General features: G+C 40.6%; 1 protein-coding gene across 1 annotated transcript; it reads right to left on the bottom strand.

Moving 5' to 3' along the window:
- Positions 1-18,470: 18,470 nt before the first annotated feature.
- Positions 18,471-20,815, bottom strand: LOC133208398 (uncharacterized). Its single transcript, XM_061346234.1, has 2 exons — positions 20,613-20,815; positions 18,471-20,034 (listed from the first exon to the last, which is right to left on the bottom strand). Exon 2 carries the CDS (start codon positions 20,007-20,009, stop codon positions 19,206-19,208), a length of 804 nt encoding a protein of 267 aa, XP_061202218.1. The 5' UTR covers positions 20,010-20,034; positions 20,613-20,815; the 3' UTR covers positions 18,471-19,205.
- Positions 20,816-21,226: the final 411 nt, after the last annotated feature.

The following is a 21,226-nucleotide window of genomic DNA, read 5'->3' as shown; positions in this document are numbered from 1 at the left end:
ACATGTTAGGAAAACAAAGGGTTTATGGAAGACTGCTAACAGAGGGCTAAATCCTGGAGCCCTTATTCAACAGTAGGAATTGTTCCTTATGTAAGGTGTGAGTAAGAACATCTTAAGACTGGCAGAATGTAAGCAAGCTCTTGTTCCACATTAAATTTAATTAGCCAAGTCATTCATGAAAATGACACCGTAAGACATGAAACCTGTCACTGCAAACCACCTTTCGTCACTGAGGCTGATTTGGGACTGCTTGTCCTGCCACACCAGCTACTAGCTTTGATGTGTCACAGCTGTGATACTGCAGCAAGGAAAAGCTATTTAAACAGAGAGGGAGCTCTGGAGAATTCAGGCGTTTTTCTCTAAGGATCTGAACCTTCTCAGAGATACATATTGAATAAAAAGTCCTCATACTAAAATCTCATAACATGCCTCCAGGATCCTTGTAGCTGTAGCTAGGGGAAAAGCTGTGTCGTGTTGAAACAGTAAGGAGCATCCGTCCAGATAAAGGAGGAATCCCATGTTATCTCTAACATCCATACACCTGCAAAACTGATAATGCCTATCCAGCAGTTCCTTTCCTGGGCACAGAGGTGGTTAATCAAAGTTACAGCATAAGACCTGTGGGGGAGGGAAAGTCATTTAATTAATGTGCCAGATATCCTTGCCAAAGCTTTTGCCAAGATTAGGTTCAGATTGTAAAAAAATCTCCAAGACAAGGATAATTCTCAACACCTGCGGGCACTTTTATTAGCTGCCTGCACAGAATAGAAAACCTTATGTTAAAGTATTTGTCTCCGATCTGCCAAACTGACCTCACATGCTTTTATCTGGCCATAACCATAAGCAGATTTTAAAGCAGGCTGTGGAAGAGATTGCTAATGGGCAACTGCTCTGTGGCAAATCCACTTGAATAAAGTAACCTGTGGAGGGAAGCAATCATATAAAGCTGTTCAAATGGGATGCTGTCAAAATTTGCTATCAAAGGTAGATTCAGGTGCACAGAGGAGGAAGAAAGTGAGAGAGATCTCTAAAATCTTTAACACATCCCGAAGAAGCATCTGCCTAAAGCAGTGTTATGCTAGATCCAGGTCCAGGCTGCCAGAGTAGGAACTTGGCTTTGTTAAGGGGAACAGCAAAATTACTACATAAGCCTCTGACTTCCCACACCCCCCACCGAGAAAACAGCACTCTTTTGGGGTTGTTTTCTTTGTTTGTTTGTTATTGGGGGGGGGGGGGGGCTGGGTGAGGTTTTCTGTTTTTTGTTTTTTTCCAGAGTTAGTTCGCTCTACAACATTCTGCAGAATGAGTTTCAAAAGTTGAACACATAGCCACAATGCTTTTAAGGAAACAAAACCCCAGTAAACATATGATATGTTTAGAAACAGATTAAAATACATCTAGGAAAACATGTTTTGGTACTCCATAATGTAACTTCTCATTAAAAGAAACTCAAGTGAATTTAAGGTTTGTTTATCTGTATTTTGTTGTGAAATAATTTGTCTGCATCTGAAATGAGCAGTTAGGACTTATCTATTGGAGACCTGTGGAATTGTTACCCCTGGTACAACAATATGCACTTTCAGCCCATACAAACACAGAGACACATGGATAGGTATGTACAATCCAATTTCTGCAACTGTTTTTTGAAGTAAAACATGAATTATTTAATGTTCATCATTCCAAGCACTTTAAACAGCCCCTCTTTAAGCCATTTTATCCATTTAAATGATATGTTTTCTGGAGTTCAGAAAACTCCTACCTTTTTTCTAGCTAGAGCAGCAAAAGGGTTCAAATTTCCATTTTTCTAGTGCTAATGAAATACAAATACTAGTAATTATAAAAATATCAACAACTGTGACTTTGGAAAATACAGTAAAAATCTTCAGATATTTCAAGAAATGGTCTTGAAACGCTGCCCTGAGTTTTGGTGGTGTTATTGTTCTGGTTTCATTTTCTTGTTCCTGTCTCAGCTGCACCAGAATCCTTTTAAATAAAATGTTAATGACAACTTGCAGCTTGGAAATTTCTGGTTGGATTCTTCCTGCTTAGAAACATAGAATCATTTAAGTTGGAAAAGACCCTTAAGATCCTTGAGTCCAACCGTTAACTTAGCTGCCAGTTCCATCACCCCACCGTGTCCCTAAGTAGCACATTTACATCACTTTAAAACACCTCCAGGGATGGTGACTCAATGATGTTCCTGGGCAGCCTGTTCCAGTGCTTGACAACCCTTCTTCATGCTAACCCGTACCTCATTCTGCAAGAGCATAAGTCACCTAATTGAGTGATGATAATGAATAAATGCCAGGAAACATCAGGAAAGCTGCAATGAATTTAAAACTTATCTGTCCTTGTATTTTTTTTTCCCAGTAAACATCAAAAAAACAGTGAATCACAATAAATATTGATTACCCTTTACATCAGGTAGGGTAATCTATGGCACCACTTACTCTGCTGGAAATGTCGTATGCTAGAAAGTACTGTATGAAGTAAGAAGGACAGAGCTGTGATAGAGCTCTGCCACTTACCATTTACAGAGGAATTGCAGAATCAAATCCTTATGTTACGACCCTAAAGTTTGGTAGGCAATTCCCTCCCACACCCTCTGAGAATATTGCAATTAATAGCTCACACACCAAAGCAACTCCTGCATAAACACATCAGTTCAGAGCTGATGTTGCTTTTTAACTTTCAGAATGCTCAATATAGCCTTAATTACAACTCACTCACATTTTATAAATCTGTAACTATGATTAGCTTTTACAAAGCAGATGACAAAAAAAAATAGCAAATGTAGTAGGATATTCCTAAAGGTATTCATGCTTGTTCGGTAAGGTAAAAATTGCTGTTAGAGATTTTACCCTATACTTCTTAATTTTCTGAGTCACAAGGAAAAGAGCAATCCATCACTTTCTGTTTACTGGTTCGCTCCACACTCCAAATTCAAGGTGATGACCTCTCCTGCCACATTCTGTTACAACTTACAGTCATTTTAAACATATCCCTAGGAATTTACTTTGAAAGCAATTCCAAGTATATATATTGAAGAGCCACCTTTTAAAAGACTGAAGTTAATATTCAACACACCATTTTCAGTACATTAAGATCAAAGGCAACTGTGCAGATATCCTTGATAGCATTGCTGATATGGGTTTATCTGGATAAAATCTAACTATTCAACTTGCTATGAACCATGGAATAAGAAATGATGCAGACTTCTGTAAACTGTAACACTTTTGTTTTCTGCGGAGTTTGCTCAGGTCCCATGATTACAGAGTACATACATCAGAATTTTACACCTGACTAGTTTCACCAGTTAAGAGAGGGTTACTTATGAGTATCATGTTAAATGTGAAAATAAGTGCCTGCAGGATCGTAATGAGCAACATGGGCCCTGAAAAGACAGCATAATCATAGACTCATGGAATCACAGAATAGTTAGGGTTGGAAAGAGCCTCAAGATCATCTAGTTCTAACCCCCCTGCCATGGCCAGGTACACCTCGCGCTATACCGTCTCACCCAAGGCTTCATCCAACCTGTCCTTGAACACTGCCAGGGTTGGAGCATTCACAACCTCCCTGGGCAACCCATTCCAGTGCCTCACCACCCTAACAGGAAAGAATTTCTTCCTTATATCCAATCTAAACTTCCCTGGTTTAAGTTTTAACCCATTACCACTTGGCCTATCACTACAGTCCCTAATGAAGAGTCCATCCCCAGTATCCCTATAGGCCCCCTTCCGATACTGGAAGGCTGCTATGAGGCCTCCACGCAGCCTTCTCTTCTCCAGGCTGAACAGCCCCAGCTTTCTCAGCCTGTCCTCATACAGGAGGTGCTCCAGTCCCCTGATCATCCTTGTGGCCCTCCTCTGCACTTGTTCCAACAGTTCCATGTCCTTTTTATGTTGAGGACACCAGAACTGCACACAATACTCCAGGTGAGGTCTCACGAGAGCAGAATAAAGGGGCAGGATCACCTACTTCAACCTGCTGGTCACGGTCCTTTTGATGCAGCCCAGGATACAGTTGGCTTTCTGGGCTGCAAGTGCACACTGAAGCCGGCTCATGTTCATTTCCTCATCGACCAACACCCCCAAGTCCTTCTCCGCAGGGCTGCTCTGAATCTCTTCTCTGCCCAGCCTGTAACTGTGCCTGGGATTGCTCCAACCCAGGTGTAGGACCTTGCACTTGGCATGGTTAAACTTCATAAGGTTGTCATCAGCCCATCTCACAAGTGTGTCGAGATCCCTCTGGATGCCATTCCTTCCCTCCAGCGTATCAACCGAACCACACAGCTTGGTATCATCGGCAAACTTACTGAGGGCGCACTCAATCCCACTGTCCATGTCAGCGACAAAGATGTTGAACAAGACCAGTCCCAGCACTGATCCCTGAGGGACACCACTCGTTACTGGTCTCCAGCCGGACATTGAGCCATTGACCACAACTCTTTGTGTGCGGCCATCCAGCTAGTTCTTTATCCACTGAGTGGTCCATCCATCAAATTGATGTCTCTCCAATTTAGAGACAAGGATGTTGTGTGGGACAGTGTCGAACGCTTTACACAAGTCCAGGTAGACAACATCAACTGCTCTACCCCTGCCCGTTAGTTCTGTAGCCCCATCATAGAAGGCCACCAAATTGGTCAGGCAGGATTTCCCCTTAGTGAAGCCATGCTGGCTGTCACCAAGCACCTTGTTGTTTTTCATGTGCCTCAACATGCCTTCCAGGAGAATCTGCTCCAAGATTTTGCCAGGCACAGAGGTGAGACTGACTGGTCTGTAATTCCCCGGGTCATCCATTTTCCCCTTCTTGAAAATGGGAGTTATATTTCCCTTTTTCCAGTTATCGGGAACTTCACCTGACTGCCATGATTTTTCAAATATGATGGCCAGCGACTTAGCAACTTCATTCGCCAGCTCCTTCAGGACCCACAGATGGATTTCATCAGGTCCCATGGACTTGTGCATGTTCAGGCTTTTAAGATGGTCTCAAATCAGATCCTCTCCTAAAGTGGGCCCAAGGTCTTCATTCTCTTGATGAGGAACTAACAAACATGTTCCTCCATGGAGGAAAAAAAAAGTAAGCCTGCCATAGTAGCTTCATCAGTGCAAATTCGGCAAGCACAACTTCATGGAGGCTGACTGCAATTTTTGCACTATAAGCCTAACCTACAACTTATTTATGTACCACTTACTTAAACAGTATTCATCTCATGATCAGTTCTTCGAAGCACTCAAAGGAAAAAGAAACTAGAATGAATTTTTATTCCTCTCCCCTGGAAAATGGGCAAGGTGTGCCACATTTGTAAAATTTCATATACACTAAAAGAAGACTATAAAAGAATCTATGACTGACTTATTGAATGTATTCATACGGCACTCAGAATGGCTTTCGTGACTTTTTGTCAACATTAATGCCATTAGACTGTAACTCTTCTTTGATATTGCATTGCTCTCATATAAAAATAAACAAACCCTCCTGTAACACCAAAATTGCAAAGGTCCAAGACCAATGATAAAACTGCTGCTTCTTTATTTCCCTGGGTACTTGCCACCTGCCCCATGGCTAACACTGTACTCCGTAACACTTCTGGGTATTTCTGCAAATCCCACAATGCCACCAAAATGACTTCTAAATCTTCTCTTAGAACCTGAGTTCATGAGTAGTGCTTAGTTTAGGAAGTATTACTGGGGGTCATTTCACCAAATACTAACATTGCTTTCTCTTTTATGGCATTGTGAAGAATTTAAACAACCTAAAACTGAACTCACAGTTGCTGTTTTGCATGGGTTTATCACAGTTTGACTTATTGAAAATAGGTCCATAAATAAAACTTCAGGCCTTCTTTTTTTTTTTTTTTTTGTCATAATATGTGAAAAATTGTAAAGCATTTGATTAGATCCCTTTAGTGGGAATAAAATCAATTCTTCACAGACTCCTTCAGGAAACTCAGATGAGTGTCTCACTCGGAAATTTCCAAATAACTGGCTGAAGAACTGAATCCCAGCTTCCCCTAACAAGTATAAGCTGCGTCTGTTGAACACATTTAGAGTGATTTTCTTCCTTTTAGGTTTTTGCATATACTTCCTATATTAGAGCACTGCAATTTCTAGATAAAGGAACATAGGTGCTTGAAAACTTGGAAACAAAAGATTATTCTTACCTCCTTTGATCAAATCTAGTTTTTCTTATCTCCTATCTCATTATTTACATTAATTTTAAGGTCACTGAATTTTCAGGTTGCCCTTAACAGCAGCAAAAGTTGCACACAAATAACCAACACAGGCAGACTAACCAACCCATTACTTTTCCCCTGCTCTGAAAATTGTCTAGTTAATACGTCACCACTAAACTCAGAGATTCCTAGCCTCTGCTTCAGTGCTTTCTGTTTCTATTTCAGAATAGAGAAGACCCTCTTTGCTTGAGTAATTCCTGCTGCACAAATACAGATATGCATAACTCTTACAAGTAACTATTTTTCAGAAAAAAATGCAACCTATTATGATTTGTGTTTTTAAGCTGTACAGCAGAGACTGATCAGCACTGTGTCTGCAATCTAGAGGGAAATTCCTGTGTTTATAAAGGAATTACAGGTCTGGATGAACAATGAGAGCAAGCTCTTCACTCCTTCAGGGTGTCTTCTACTACCAGGTCTGGTTCTATGAAATATGACCTTCAAGTGGAAAGTGGGGGCAGTAATCCTATTCTGAGTTACATATGCCCAATATCAAAGCTTTATGCTTGGGCACTGTCCACATTGAGACAGTCTGTACCCCTGTTTCCTCCAGCAAAGTGTAGCTCTACAGACATTACAAACACTATCATTTCTTTTTGTCTTTCTTCTTCTTAGCAATGTTGGGTTACAATGGGTTAAAAATCTGCTGCTAAGCACTGGCCATTTTAAGGTGTATTCTTCTCCCCTGCTGATTTGCCCTCTGACCTTCTGGGGGCCAGGGTGGCTGCAGACTTCATTTTTACTCTGTTTCCTGGTCTCTCTCCTGGCTGTGCACTCAATGTTTCCACAGCAGATTAATGACAGCTAATAATATCTGATATATCTGGACATTGCCACATAATGAGTTGCAGTCCCACTGGGTGCCCGAAGTGTCACTACTAACAAATTCACCAAAGCTGCACATAATTAGCATGTAAAGGGAGTGATCATGCAGTAAATCTGGAGGGGAAGATGGATAGCCCATGAGGAAAAAATATAAGAAAAAAATACTGTTGTTAACACTCATTGGTAAATGTATGTTCCCTTCCATGAATATTTTCTTGATAACAAACTGTGGACAGGTTACCTTTACAGTAACATTATTCCTTCCACCGCTGATAGGCAGAATTTCATTATGCCACTGCTAATGTTACAATATTTCTGCAAAATGTCACCATATGTAAATTAGAAGAGGTTAGGGTTTCCCTTTTAGTTTTCTTTCAGCATGCACTGTCCCTTTCTGCTACGGCTTAATTCCCCCTTCTAGCTGGTTTACAGACATGCGAAAATTGGCCCAACATTGTAAAATAAAATCAGGACTGGGGGATCTTCCTTCTCCAATAGCTAAGTAAGAATGAAGAAACTCAACACACGGCAGAGGGAGAAAAGATATGAGAGTAGAAATGAGATATAATCTTTCCTGGCACATCAGAAAAAAAAAAAAAAAACAAAAAGAAAAACTATGCACAGTGTGAGTTACCTGACCTGAATACAGGTATCTCTACCTTATGACCACCTGGCTGCCCATCACACAGTAAGTGCTGCCTGCAGTCTAGATATGTGCAGGCAAAGAGGCTTTCACAGGGGGAAGAGGTTGACAAGGAGCACATGAAACCACCTTCAGCAGGTTTGCCAATGACACAAAGCTATGTGGAGAGAAGGAATGCCATCCAGAGGGCATTCCTCCCCTTGACACACTTGAGAGGGGGGCCAATGCCAACATCATGAAGTTTAACCATGCCAAGTGCAAGGTCCTACACCTGGGTTGGGGCAATCCCAGGCACAGCTACAGGCTGGGCAGAGAAGAGATTCAGAGCGGCCCTGTGGAGGACTTGGGGGCGTTGGTCAATGAGAAAATGAACATGAGCCAGCAGTGTGCGCTCACAGCCCAGAAAGCCAACCATATCCTGGGCTGCATCAAAAGGAGCGTGACCACCAGGTCGAATGAGGTGATCCTGCCCCTCTACTCTGCTTTCGTGAGACCTCACTTGGAGTATTGTGTGCAGTTCTGGTGTCCTCAGCCTAAGAAGAACATGCAGGTGTTGGATCAAGTCCAGACGAGGGATAAGGGGGCTGGAGCACCTCCTGTATGAAGACAGGCTGAGAAAGCTGGGGCTGTTCAGCCTGGAGAAGAGAAGGCTGTGTGGAGACCTCATAGCAGCCTTACGGTATCTGAAGTGGGCCTACAACGATACTGGAGAGCGACTTTTCATTAGGGACTGTAGTGATAGGCCAAGGGGTAATGGGTTAAAACTTAAACCAGGGAAGTTCAGATTAGATATAAGAAAGAAGTTCTTTACTGTGAGGGTGGTGAGGCACTGAACAGGTTGCCCAAGGAAGTAGTAAAGGGTTCATTCCTGGCAGTGTTCAAGGCCCGGTTGGACAGAGCCTTGGGCAACATGGTCTAGTGTGAGTTGTCCCTGCTCATGGCAGGGGGGTTGGAATTAGCTGATCTTAAGGTCCTTTCCAACCGTAACTATTCTATGATTCTTTGACATCTCAGTAGGAACACTTGCATTTACACGATTCCAGCTCTGAGGTTTGTTTGAGCAATTGGCCAAAACATGGTTAATTCAAAATGTAAGGGTTTTTTAATTAGTATTATTATTATTGCTAATTTGCTGAACAGAGAGGCCTTTGGTCTTGAAAGCTTCAGCCTTTAAACTGCTCTTGTTCATAAGGTGCTCTCACTTAAGCCATTTCAGAGGAGAAAAGGTTAACAAGGAAGCCTCATTTTAAAGAACAAACCCAAATCCCAACAAACAAACAAAATCTGTCTGTAACACAAACATATTCCCACAATAAATAAGTATTTAGAGATGTGAAAAATTCATAAGGGTTTACTCTAATCTCCGCAGCCACATACTGCAGAGAGAGAGCTCTGCCAGGAGACTCTTGTGATCTTCAGGATGAACAAGCACCAGCTGACTCAGAACCAATTTTATATCAAAAGCATCAATTGCAGAGAGCGCAGGTACCAGCTCCTGTTTGTGGTGCTGATGAGAGCTGCCAATAAAGCTCAGTACTTTTAAGAGTGCGAACTGCTATCAGCAGTGCAGGGAAGCACCCTGGAAATAAAAATAGCTGTTGCATTCCTGCTTCTGTCATTAGCTAATGCTCAAGAGCCCTCAGATCAGCGCATAAGCTCTGAAAATTTCTGTATTCACAACTCCTACTGAATTTCATGCTGGTTCATGTTCTGTCAGAGAATCACCTCTTGGAGCCACATGACTTTACCCTGTATTCTTTCTTTTAGGTGAAAGTTTCCAAAACTGGATATTGCACAGAAAAATATAAACCCTTGAGGCTTGAAAACAGCACAGTTAACTAAGAAACAAACATTTCTTTTATAAAACCCATCAGTTTTGCACCTTAGAAACGTCAATCATAGAATCACAGAGTCAGAACAGTTAGGGTTGGAAGGGCCCTTAAGATCAGTCAGTTCCAACCCCCCTGACATGGGCAGTCCTACTGGGGTTGTTTTTGTTGTTCTTGTGGGGTTTTTCTTGGAGGGAAGGAAAAAAATCTTTTAAACTCTTCCTGAGAAATAACAACTTTAATTTTTAAGTCCTTGTTGTATTGCCCTCTCTGTGATACGTATGGTAACTCTCGGTATAATTACGCATTTCCAGATTCATCTTTTCACACAACTTCCTTGTATACAAAAGGACCCAAATAAAAACAAACAAACAAAAAAAACCCACAAAACCAACAAGAAAATTTACATTGTTTATGTTCATTTTAAGGACAGAACAAAGCTCACAGACTATCCAGCTCCCACAGGGGGCTTTTTTAATGCAATCTTAATGATAATTAACTGACAGTGATTGATGGCCAGTACTTAGGTAATAGAAGATACAACAGCACCATTCTGAACAATTCACTTTTCTTTATTTGAGTCCTTGTTTATTTAGTGTCAAATGAATTATTTCTCCAATTTGAATTTTGCCTTTAAAGTTCTTTGAGAACACATTTTCTCAATTGTTGTTACCTTGCTGACTGGGATTTCATAACCTCAAATTTCATTCTGTGTCAAGTTTAAGGAAGACAACTACTTTTGCATTAGAAATACAAGAAAACACTCACATATGTTTCTATATGTTTTGTAGCTAAAAAAGTATTTCTACTAGAAAAGGGCCCTAGCAGACTGAGGCCATACAGAATTTTTTAATATATCCAGGTGGATTTTTTCTGAAGGGAACATGAGTCTTTAGCTTAATTTCAAAATATAGTTGTTAGCATTGTGGACATCTCTAGGGGTATTTTTCTGTATGCACTTAATCACCTTCCCTGAAAAACTGCCAGAGTCTCACAACCAACTCTGGTCTTGCTGATTCTCACAGCTTCTCATAGGTTGTCTACAACAACTACATGAAATGACTACATTTTATGCTTTATTTTTCAAATCTACTGTTTTAAATAATTGTTGCCATTACACTGGTTGTGTCAGCCTTAACATTTTGTACATATATCAACTTTTTAAAAGTTTTTTGAAGAGGTCGTCTATTGCTTCACCAATAAAATGGTCCAATTTGAAATACATTGCTACACAGATCTTATGTTTTAAATTTCTTAATTTGACAGATGAATTCTGGCTGCTATTTTATCACTTGTTACACTTAAATGATATTATTTTAATGCTTTTCTGAAAGACTCTTTCTTTATTGGTTGAAAAAAAAATAACTTCTTTTTAGATATACAGTGTTCCTTTAACAGCTTCACTGCCCTTTCGGTGTGTCATTACATATAACAAAATATACACACAATGCATCCCCTGGGAGTTGAAGCTTATCATGGTGTGGTACTTTCAAAGCAAGTGTTTTATACCATTTGGCATTCTGAGGACACTTGAGATGACACCACTGATCTCTCAGGAGAGACAGCACTGATTTCTTCCAGGTCTCGCTGATGAAGAAATTAGTCTATATTCTGTAAGTTTTAGTAGCCTTTTCTTTCTCACTCCTGCCCCCTTATCCCCATCATAAGACAGAGATTGTGGTAAAACTGCATCTGCCTGGGCCTCGAGGCATGTTCAGGTTTTGCCTACCTTTATGCCCTCCTTGATGAAAGTAACTAATCAAGTTCAAGCATCCTGTACTGAAGAATCCTTCACCAAGTCAGATGCTGTTAAACTCTGACTACTTGTTAAGACTTCTATGGAGGTCTATCAACAAGTCTCAATCATCCGTACAGGTTATTGCTCAGGGACAAGGGACACCTCTTTCCACCCAGGGGCTGCCTGCTGTCACTGAGGCATCCTTTTCCAATACAATCAGTGGTCATTTGATACACAGGGGACTTCCAGGATTATGGCCAATAAAGCTCTTCCACTATGAGAACAGCTAGTGGCCATGAATTATGCATTTTCAAGCACTAGAAAAGATGGGCAAGACATGAATACCTTCCTACTTAAACAATTTTCGAGGAATGCTCTCCTTAAGCATTAATGCTGGCAAATGTTGGTCTGTGCACAAGTGAACAAACCCCTGCTTCGCACAGAAATTACACAGTCCCACCGCTTCGCAATTACAAATGAAAAAAACAATTGCAAGAACACTGAAGATTATTTTTTGTTGTTTGTTTTTTTTTTTCCTTCAGCTGAAGGAACAAATCAGCAACAACAAATGATTTTGTGTCAAAAGAAGCCTTCCAAGTGACCTGAAATTAAACACTTCCTTCTCATGTACTGCAGGCAAAGCAAAGGACATGATGAACTGAACTTGCGACACAGGAGCTAGGAGAGGCATTTTTACCTCTCACCCTACTGACTGACACCTTGATGCAAACCCATCTCCTTCCTGCTGAATGAAGTTGAACTAAATGCCCCCTGCCCTGTTCAGGAAAGGATGCTGACCCCCAGGCAATTGTGTAGTTTTGTCTCAGTGTATGAGATCAGGGGAAGGAAGTGGTTTTCATAATTTCTCCTATGGAAGCACTGTCACGTATTGCCACTGAGAGCACAGCAGCCACCTAGCTGGAATCCTGCCTTGCCACTGAGCAAAATCCAACTTTTTCACAGAATGAGGAACAGCACTAATAGGAGAGGCTGAGGGACTCTGCGCCACTTCCCCCAGTTTAAATTGTTTTACTTATTATAGCAATTATGATGTTCTCTGGGAAAGTAGGTGACTTAAGATCAAATCCCATCAGGTAAAGGTAGGAAAGGAACCGACCTCTTTCCTCCAAGTCCTAACATCTGCAATGCTGGAAAAGCTGAGAGGCCAGGGCAGCTTCACCTTCTACATTACAAAACCTTAGTCTCAATTTCTTTTGTCAGAGAAAATTATTCATGAATGTGAGTTACTCATAAATGTAACACAAATCAGTGCTTTTTCAGCAGACTTGCTTCTAATTTTATGTACAATCACCTACCCTATTTGTGTAAGTAACACCAGGAACATACAGTAATGAAACAGTCATCTGATTATAAATCATCTGGTATCTGAAATAACTTTAGGTGCCTTCACAACAACCAGGAATTACGTGTTGCATCCAGGACCTACTGAGATAATATCTTTATATTCTACGGTGCTTGCTGTGCATAAAATGATGCCGCAGCTTAAAACACATTTTTAATTTTATGCTAGCGGCTCACTGTAAAACAAAACAACAGCTAGACTGACCTTCCAGGTCCCTGTGCTGAGCTCTCAGCAAGGCACAGGTACAGATTTGTGAACTTCTCCTGCCAGTGAAACTTCATTTGTGTTTTTACACTTTTACTGCTTCTAGTGGAGTCAGCTGCCAAAGTGCTTCTTAGCTGGAGACTGGATTTACAACAGACTTGGATCAAAATGGTTTCATTGCATTTCAAGAAAAAAACTAATTTACGTATACAAACGGTCATTCTGCTGCAAAACTTAGAGATACCATCCTATACCACAGAATAGGAATCACAGCTGCTTTCTTTACTGTCTAAATCAAGTTTTCATTTGTCCATGCAACTCTTAGGTCCACAGAGCAACAGAAGATGAAAGAGAAGGGACTTAATTTCATTGTGTCTTGTATGTAGTTAATTTAGAGAAATACGTCTGAAAGTAGAAGCAGGCACCAAAATACACTGAAAGCAATGACATCCACATGCACTGAACAACAACGTGAATGGACAGCAGTAAGTTATGTATTCCAGTCCTTAGTTTTAGACTTCCATCTCTGAAGATATGGACCATGCCTGTCCTCCTAGGTCCTATTGCAAGCGTCTGCCATGTAGCAGCAGAAATCCAACTTGCCAGCTATGCGTAAACTAGAGAAGACCAAGACCTCTGTTGTGACCCCAGCTGACTTGAGGAGATAAGATTTTACAGATAAAAAGCGGAGATATTCCTCCAACTACATCTGCTTGAGACAAACCAGAAAAGTGAACACACACAAACTCAGTATCACTTTCTCTGCAAAGTTTCTTTTCAAAACAAGTATTTAGCTAAACACATTTCCTCCTCTTCAAATATTTGATAGCTCTGGAAGAGAGCTCTCCTGTTTGAAATGGGATAGTCACAGGATCATACAAATGTCTGCTTCAGTTAATGGGAACAGCTTATTTCTGTGGAAAGGCCTACCTCCCTTTGCCTCGGTAAGCATCAGGTGAGGTTTTCTAATGCAGTTTGAAGGTTGTTATCAGGCAAGCAACCAGTCTCACTCCAGAGTGGTGAAATTAACTGATTAAAAGCTCTGATAGTATCACGAATTTGTGTGCAAAATTCTATTCTTACTGGGCATACTGCTTACCAAAATAACATCTAGTTAGGTCTAGTTAGGTCCAGATGTTCAGGTTTCCCTGCTGTTATACCTATTTGTATAGGCACCCATTAATTTTGAGCCAATGGTACTTTGCCAACAGGTTATATAGGGGAATTGGAAGAAGGGAAAACAGCCCCTACTAAACTTGGTGATTCATCTAAACAAGTTTTGTTTCAGTAAAGCAAAATTTGTACCAGTCTACATCCCAATTACCTCAGACAAATCTGCCATGATTTGTAATTGCATTATTATTTTAAATTAATCCATCCGTGAATTACAGTTGTCTTTTGTTTATTCACTTGTTTAGACTGGTCTAAAAAGATGAGCAAAGCTTTCAGCTATTTATAATAAAAGCAAAATGGCTATAAAAGCCTACTTTTTTTTTTTAGTTTGCTTTAATGAGCTCACCCCAAAATATATATGCAATAATATAGGAAATTAAGTTATAATGTAGGGATGTGCTCCAAGTCACCACTAAAATCTGCATGCAAATGCATAATAATCACAAATCTACATTAGTACAATATTAAAAATACCTACAATTAAATTATCATGTGGAAATAATCATAATGTTATTGGAAACTCAATTATTGTGGCAACCCTTGTCGGGGAATTAGCAGGCTATGGCAAAGGCAAGTCAGACCTGAATTCATCAAATATATATTATCACAATATTACATGTTCACTTCGATTCCATGCAAAGACAAACATCCTCACTCACTAGTATCTGCTCAATGCATTTGTATTATTCATGAACAACTCTGTGATCTATTATACATACAAAACTGATTGTATGCTGCTTGCCTGAGGCTATAATTCAGAGACACAGAATTAATTTTATTATATACACATGCATGATAATTGTGTAGAATTCGGTCAAATATCAAACTTTGCTCCTGTGCTCCATTATTTTACTTTCCAAAAAGAGGTCTAAGGTCAGCAGCAATTTCTCTTTGGCGACAGTGAAACTCTTTGTCATTTAGAGTAGAAAGTTCCTGGGTACTAATGAGCCTGGAGCTGTGATGAATGGTCACACATTCCCCTTCCTTTCCAGCCCCCACCCATCAAAGCGAAAATGTTACTTTTATTGAGATTCTCAAGAATTCCTTGCCTCTCATGCACACACAAGTCACTTTGGGCTTAGACATTTGATTTGTCAAAGATGGAGGCAACTTTTTTGTTTGTTTTGGAGACTTAGCTGAAATTGTGTGAGATGATGATCAATACAATTAAAAAAACTTGTCTGCAGCTGTAGTTTTAATCTTGCAGGAACTGCTGCTATTTCCAAGACACTTAAGTAAACCCTCCAGAGTGTTTTCACATGGCCATCTTCCCTGCTACAACTTTTAAGCAAAACCAAACCACTATCTCCCCCTTTCTTCAATGGCACAAGAGACTTGATAGGAAGGGGTTTTCTCCTCTTCTCCAAAAGCTTCCAAATGTTTTGCCAGAAAGAAAAAGATTAGTACCAAGACATTTATAATTTATTGAAGGCAGGGAGATAGGAATGCATCAAACTAGGGATGGGTCTTGAAACCATCAACAGAAACAGCAAAAACACTGTTCTGACCAGTCTGAGGGTAGCAGTTTAGCTAACTGAAATGCTGGAGGGGCAGAAGAAAAACCCTTGTGTTAGAGAACATCTCAGGAATGCATTTTGTCACACAATTGTTTATAACTCCAATTTGTTCTTAAAGATTTCTAGTTTTAGGTAGGCACAAGCTACACCTTTTTTAGTGACAGCAACAACTCCAAGGGAGGTGGCACTTTTTAAACATCACATGTTTTAAGTCTTCCATGGTGGACTCATGATTATTTTCCATCATTTCAGGATGGCTAGGCAATTAAGTGAGCAGCGGGACCTTAAGGTTCAGGCAGCACAACTTGACTTCAACCTTTGCTGTAAAAGTAGGCAATATAAGCAGTGGGATCAGAGATTTATCCTGGACATGGTTAGCTTAACAGGTTCTAGCAGGCAGTAAGATAATAGGGAAGAAGACCCTACCAAAGCTGCTTATTTTGCCACCATTACCCAAGACCTGTGAGTTCTTACATGCATATATGAAATTCCAGCAATGCAAGCCTACACCTCTTGCTAGCAATAAATTCATGTGGTTTTAGTTCAGATAAAAATACAGATTTTAAGAAATTCAGTTGAATGTTGTCCAAACCTCCCTACCTCTTAACCACATGAGGAGATGGAACAATTTGAGAGGGCACACTTTTATTAAGCCTGAGACTGTTGTTTTGTCTGGCATGCCTGAAAACACTTCCCTGGGTTACTTGCGGCATTCTGACACTTTACCACTGCCCTTCAACTGCTAAAACATATGATAAAAAAATCATAACTGTTTAGCCACGTTTCCCAAGCTTGCAAAATAAACTAATTTTAAAAATCATGTAGCTTTTAATTGGTTTGGCCAGCTCCAGTTACCAGTAGCCACACTAGAACCACCAATTCATAGCAAATTGTACTACCAGGTAGATAGCAAATTGTTGCAAAGGCTGATGTTATTTCCTCAGTTAAAATTTATTTTGCATAAAGGCGCTACATGGAAAGAATGCACACACACAGAAGTAGTTTTGGCTTCATTTTGTTGCTAGGCATCAGACAGCATTGCTTATGCACAAGACTTTTGGTATTTAATATTAATAGTGCAGAAGCATCTACTGATCCCAATTAGGATCGAGACATTTTATGAGTTGTACAAAACAAAGATTGTCACAGTTCTGCCACAAAGCACTTAGAGTTGTACAACTTAACTATTGCCGCACTGTGTATTGTGAGAAGTATCTTTTAATGTTATAATGTTTGTTCAACAAATAGAGGATAATACTTCAACAGCTACTGAGGCAAAATACTTCACGTTACTGGGGGCATTTTAATATATATTTTTGTGCATATATTTTATTTTAGTGGAAATTTCAATGACAAGATAATATCAATCAAACTAAATCTAATTTAGAAGATAATTCTTTTTAAAGTAATAATAAATAATAAAGGTTGGCCAAATTAACAGAACTATACATTGTGACTGCTTTCCTACTAGGAACAATCTGATATTTGATTTCAAAACTCAGTTATATTTTCAAGATGTATTCTTTCCCCAAACTTCTTTCCCCAAGAAAGATGAAATAATAGTGGCTTGCTTGCATTTGGTTTAACAGAAACTTACTCTCACTCTTAAGCAATGAAAAAAAAGGCTTTTCTTGTTCACAAAGTAGGGGGAAATAAATAAATAAATAAATCTTTGCATAGCCCTGCTGGCTATGATCAACCTTCCTTCCTGGGAGGCAAATTAAGACAGAACAGGTTATCTCCAAGGTGAGTTTAGTATTTAAACATTCTTTAGGAAGCCTGCACTGATGAGAGAGAACACCTTTCCCAAGGCTGTGCAGAGAGCTTGATGGGATCAGAGCTCAGAAGTAATGTCTCCCAGTTACATGCGATCCCCAGGTCTCTTCTGCAGCCCACTAAAGGCCCCTGGCAACCCGAATTCCCCAAATGAGGCAATAGAAGATGCTTCTTCAAATATCTCCTTGATGCCAAGGATGTTTCTATGGTAATTCTACATTCAAAGTCATAGGTTCATGCTGTGAGAGGCTACACCAGGGCCCAAGGAGATGAATGAACCTATCTAAGGTTGTGCATACCCAGGGGCCTTCCATAATTTTGGGTGCACAGAGATACCAAGACGGAATAATGACAATGTTGTGCTGCACTTCAATTGTTGAATTACTTCAATACCTTGCTCACAGATGTGTGCATGTGAATCTAATCAACCAAACTCCTCGCAGACAGCAGAGATTATTTTGAGAGATTATTCCTGCTTCTGCTACAGAAAAAGAAGCACCAGCTTTTCGTAACCTTTTGTATACAGGGAACTGTATGTACATGCGTACACAAACACAGCCTCTCTATATACACACCAGAAATATTCCTATATATATGTAGCACATTATTCTCAGAAAGACATGACTTCTAATAACAGACTTGTGTGGAAAAAACCACACCAAAACCCTGTTTGATTGTTCATCTACCTAAAAGTTTATACCAGAAAAACCCAAATGGGGTGGAAAGGTGGCATGAGCAGAAATAAATATCTGAAGGAAATCAGATTTTTCCGTTATCACTTTAAATCATAGAAAGGGAAGCTTTTCAGTATCTTCTTGAATCACTTTTTGCTTCAGATCCTAAACCAGCACATTCAAGTATTCTTTTGCTGTTCAATAATAGGGGCTCACATTGCCTTTTAAATGCATACAAGAGTTGCATCTCTTTCTTGCTTTCATTTCCCTGTGTTTTTGTTTCATACTGACATCAAATTCCCTGCAGGCACCCTAACCTCGCAATTGGAGAAACAGTGCTCTAGGGTTTTCCACATCTGATACACCTGGATAAAAAGTGCTAATTGCCACCAACTTCCATTAAATGACAGCAACAAGGCACAAAATATGCTCTATTTGCAGATGTTAGTGCCACTGGGAGTTACCAGCAGATCAATAATTGCGAAGACCTCAAACATTCCCCTGGCACTGCCACTGTGAGTTTCCAATGCAATGCCAGATTACGAGGCCTACGTTTTTGCCTTGCTTTCCTAAGGAAATAAGGCTTAGGCAGTTGCACTGCCTCCCTGTGCTGTCCTACCTTCCCAAAATTTCTGGTCAATCTGAATAAATTTTATGGGAGGGTAAGGGTCATAAACACTCAATGGCCTTGGCAGTGTTGTGAAAAACAGACAAATAGGTAGATATAATCAAGCCTGAGCTTAAGTGTTTCAAACATCCTGGCTTTCCAGATTCAGATATTCTTGCAGACAAATTAGCTCTGCTGAAGTTTTGTTAGTGCTGAAAGTAGAAGGGAGATGTGTTATATCACATATTCAGCAGGTAGCACCTCTTGCATATGATCACCTTTACAGATCAAATGTCAGACTAGTTTCCCAATTCATGGGGATTTTTTTCTTTTTACAAACTTATATGCCAAAAATCCTATTTCAGCTTGAGGCTTTGAACGCATGTCAGGAGTCAGCTTCTTGCACAGGTACAATCTTGCTCTGGTTTCCTCCAGGTAAATTCAGAGGCCAACACTTTACCTTCCCTTTTCTTCTTGCTCTGCTGCTGCTCTTTCCTCTCTACTCTTGGCACACATGGGCACGTACTATTCAGTATGAGGACACCACCTCTATAGCAGGCAAGCTTACTGACGGCTCTCGTGGCATTACAAAGCTCATTTCTGCATGCAGCAACATGATTACGGTGAAGGTGAGGGTGAGGTTGAGTGAATGTGTTTCAACACTTCTTTCTTGGTATTTATCACTGTGCCGTAGCATTCCTGCAATCTGGCCTGCTGCTGCTCCAGCTGCTTATGCAAGCTCCTGATTGAGCGCAAGAGCAGAAGCCGTCGGTACATAGATAGCTGGAGCCGATACTTCTCCTTTTCCTCCTTTTTCTTATTTTCTAAGGTCTCCATTACTTTTGCAGTCTTTGTCCAAATCACCTGGCTCAGACTAAGATGGGCCATATTGCCCTTGGCATCACTCCCTGCCCACTGCATGTGGCAGCCCCCGGGGTCAGTCCCAGGCAGGCCAGCAACAGCCTGCAGGGGCTCACCACCCCAACTGGGCACCCTTCTCACCTGGAGCACTTTCAAACTCTGGTCACCATCACAGCAGGGGCTTTCATTGCACAGGGAGGCAATGTCCACAGGCTGTAGGTTACTGACTGCCACAGAGTACGACGAGCCACCTAACGATGCATTTCCAGCTGTCAGAGGATGATCAGTCAACCCAGAGGCTGTCCTCTGTGCCATGTCACCACTAACCATTTCTGGGCCATTCAGGACTTTTGCCTGGGCCATGGCCTTGCTGGAGAGGATGGACAGTCTTTCCGGCACTGCTGAGCTTCCCTTGTCATCATTAAAGATCTTTAACGAAGGGCTGGCAGAGGAACCGGGGGATGCCGTTACAGCATCATGATTCAGAAACAGGTCTTCATCATCAGTGATATTTTGGATCTCCTCTTCATCTCTTGGTATTACACTTATTGTCTCAGCCATTTATTGCATGAGCTACAGAAACTTTCTGTGGACAAAGTGGAAGCAAGAGGATTTCATTTCCACATACACACACAGAGAAGCCCAGTGCAGAGTGACATTTGAAGAAAGAGCCTCTCTTTATATTTATATATATTACTTTTCTAATAAAGCACAACCCTTGGGTCACTTCAGGCCATTTCTTGTGATTTGCATTAGATGTTCGTCAGGACACAACATTAATCCAATAATAATTAAAATGATATACTGTACTATTAACATTCTCAAATCTTTAAAGGCAAGTGATCTATCCCTGCAGCACTGGCTGTGCTGACTAATTAAACAGAATACAGTTGTAAATGGGCATTGTAAGCACTTCTCCCATTCAAGAACACAGCTCTAACAAGTGTAGTTTGTAGAGACGGGCAAGGTATCGGGATTGATCAGCTTTAAAGGGAGGTGGATGTACCACAAAGAGCAGGATTATTTTAAATGCCCTCTCCAAAATTAATCTGTCTGCTACCAGTTTGCTTACAATATTGCCTTTCCCCCTCCTATTAATTATAACAGTAAAACTATATTAGCACCATGTTAGCCATAGACAGGAAAAAGAAACTAAACACTTACCGAGGTTACTGGGGGAAAGGAAAAGAGTTACAGTGCATTGTGTCTGTGTGTCATGTTTTCTTGAATGTGAGTCAGCACAATCTGGAACAGAAACATCACTGTGCTGGAACAGGAGCTGCAAGAGCATTATGCTGTTCCACCCAGCAACACAGTCAGTCCCAATCACAGAGGAGTGCTGAGCTGGTTTCTGTCCCCCCACTGGATATTCCTCCCTGGCACCCAGTTTCTATGTCATCTTTGAGCACCAAAATGAAAACCAGGATTGGGTGACACTTCCCACCTCAAAAACAAGCATACCTGATTCACTCATTCTGTGAGGGACAATAATGATGACCCTTGCCGGTCAGCAAAGTGGTAGCACAGAACCAAAAAGAGGGTAAGGCATTCTGGATGACAGTGTACACATTTTCCTCCAGAGAAAAACTTTAACTGCATGAACAAGCTAAACCCCAAAATAAAATAAACATTCAGCACCAATCAATGCTAAGCATAAAGGCAGGCAGAAGCTGTAGATTTAAGTGTTGAATGTGCATCCATTTTTAATTATGGTGGCCTAATCTTTAAGGAGCAGCTCTACATCCAACTAAGGTATCCCACAGAACACCCACAGAATA

Source organism: Neopsephotus bourkii, unplaced genomic scaffold (genome assembly GCF_033783945.1).
Source record: "Neopsephotus bourkii isolate Nb327-2 ecotype Australia unplaced genomic scaffold, CSIRO-AGI_Nbou_v1 NB_272, whole genome shotgun sequence".
NCBI lineage: Eukaryota > Metazoa > Chordata > Aves > Psittaciformes > Psittacidae > Neopsephotus > Neopsephotus bourkii.
The sequence above is the reverse complement of the archived record's forward strand: the minus strand, read 5'-3'. Positions and strand labels throughout refer to the sequence as shown.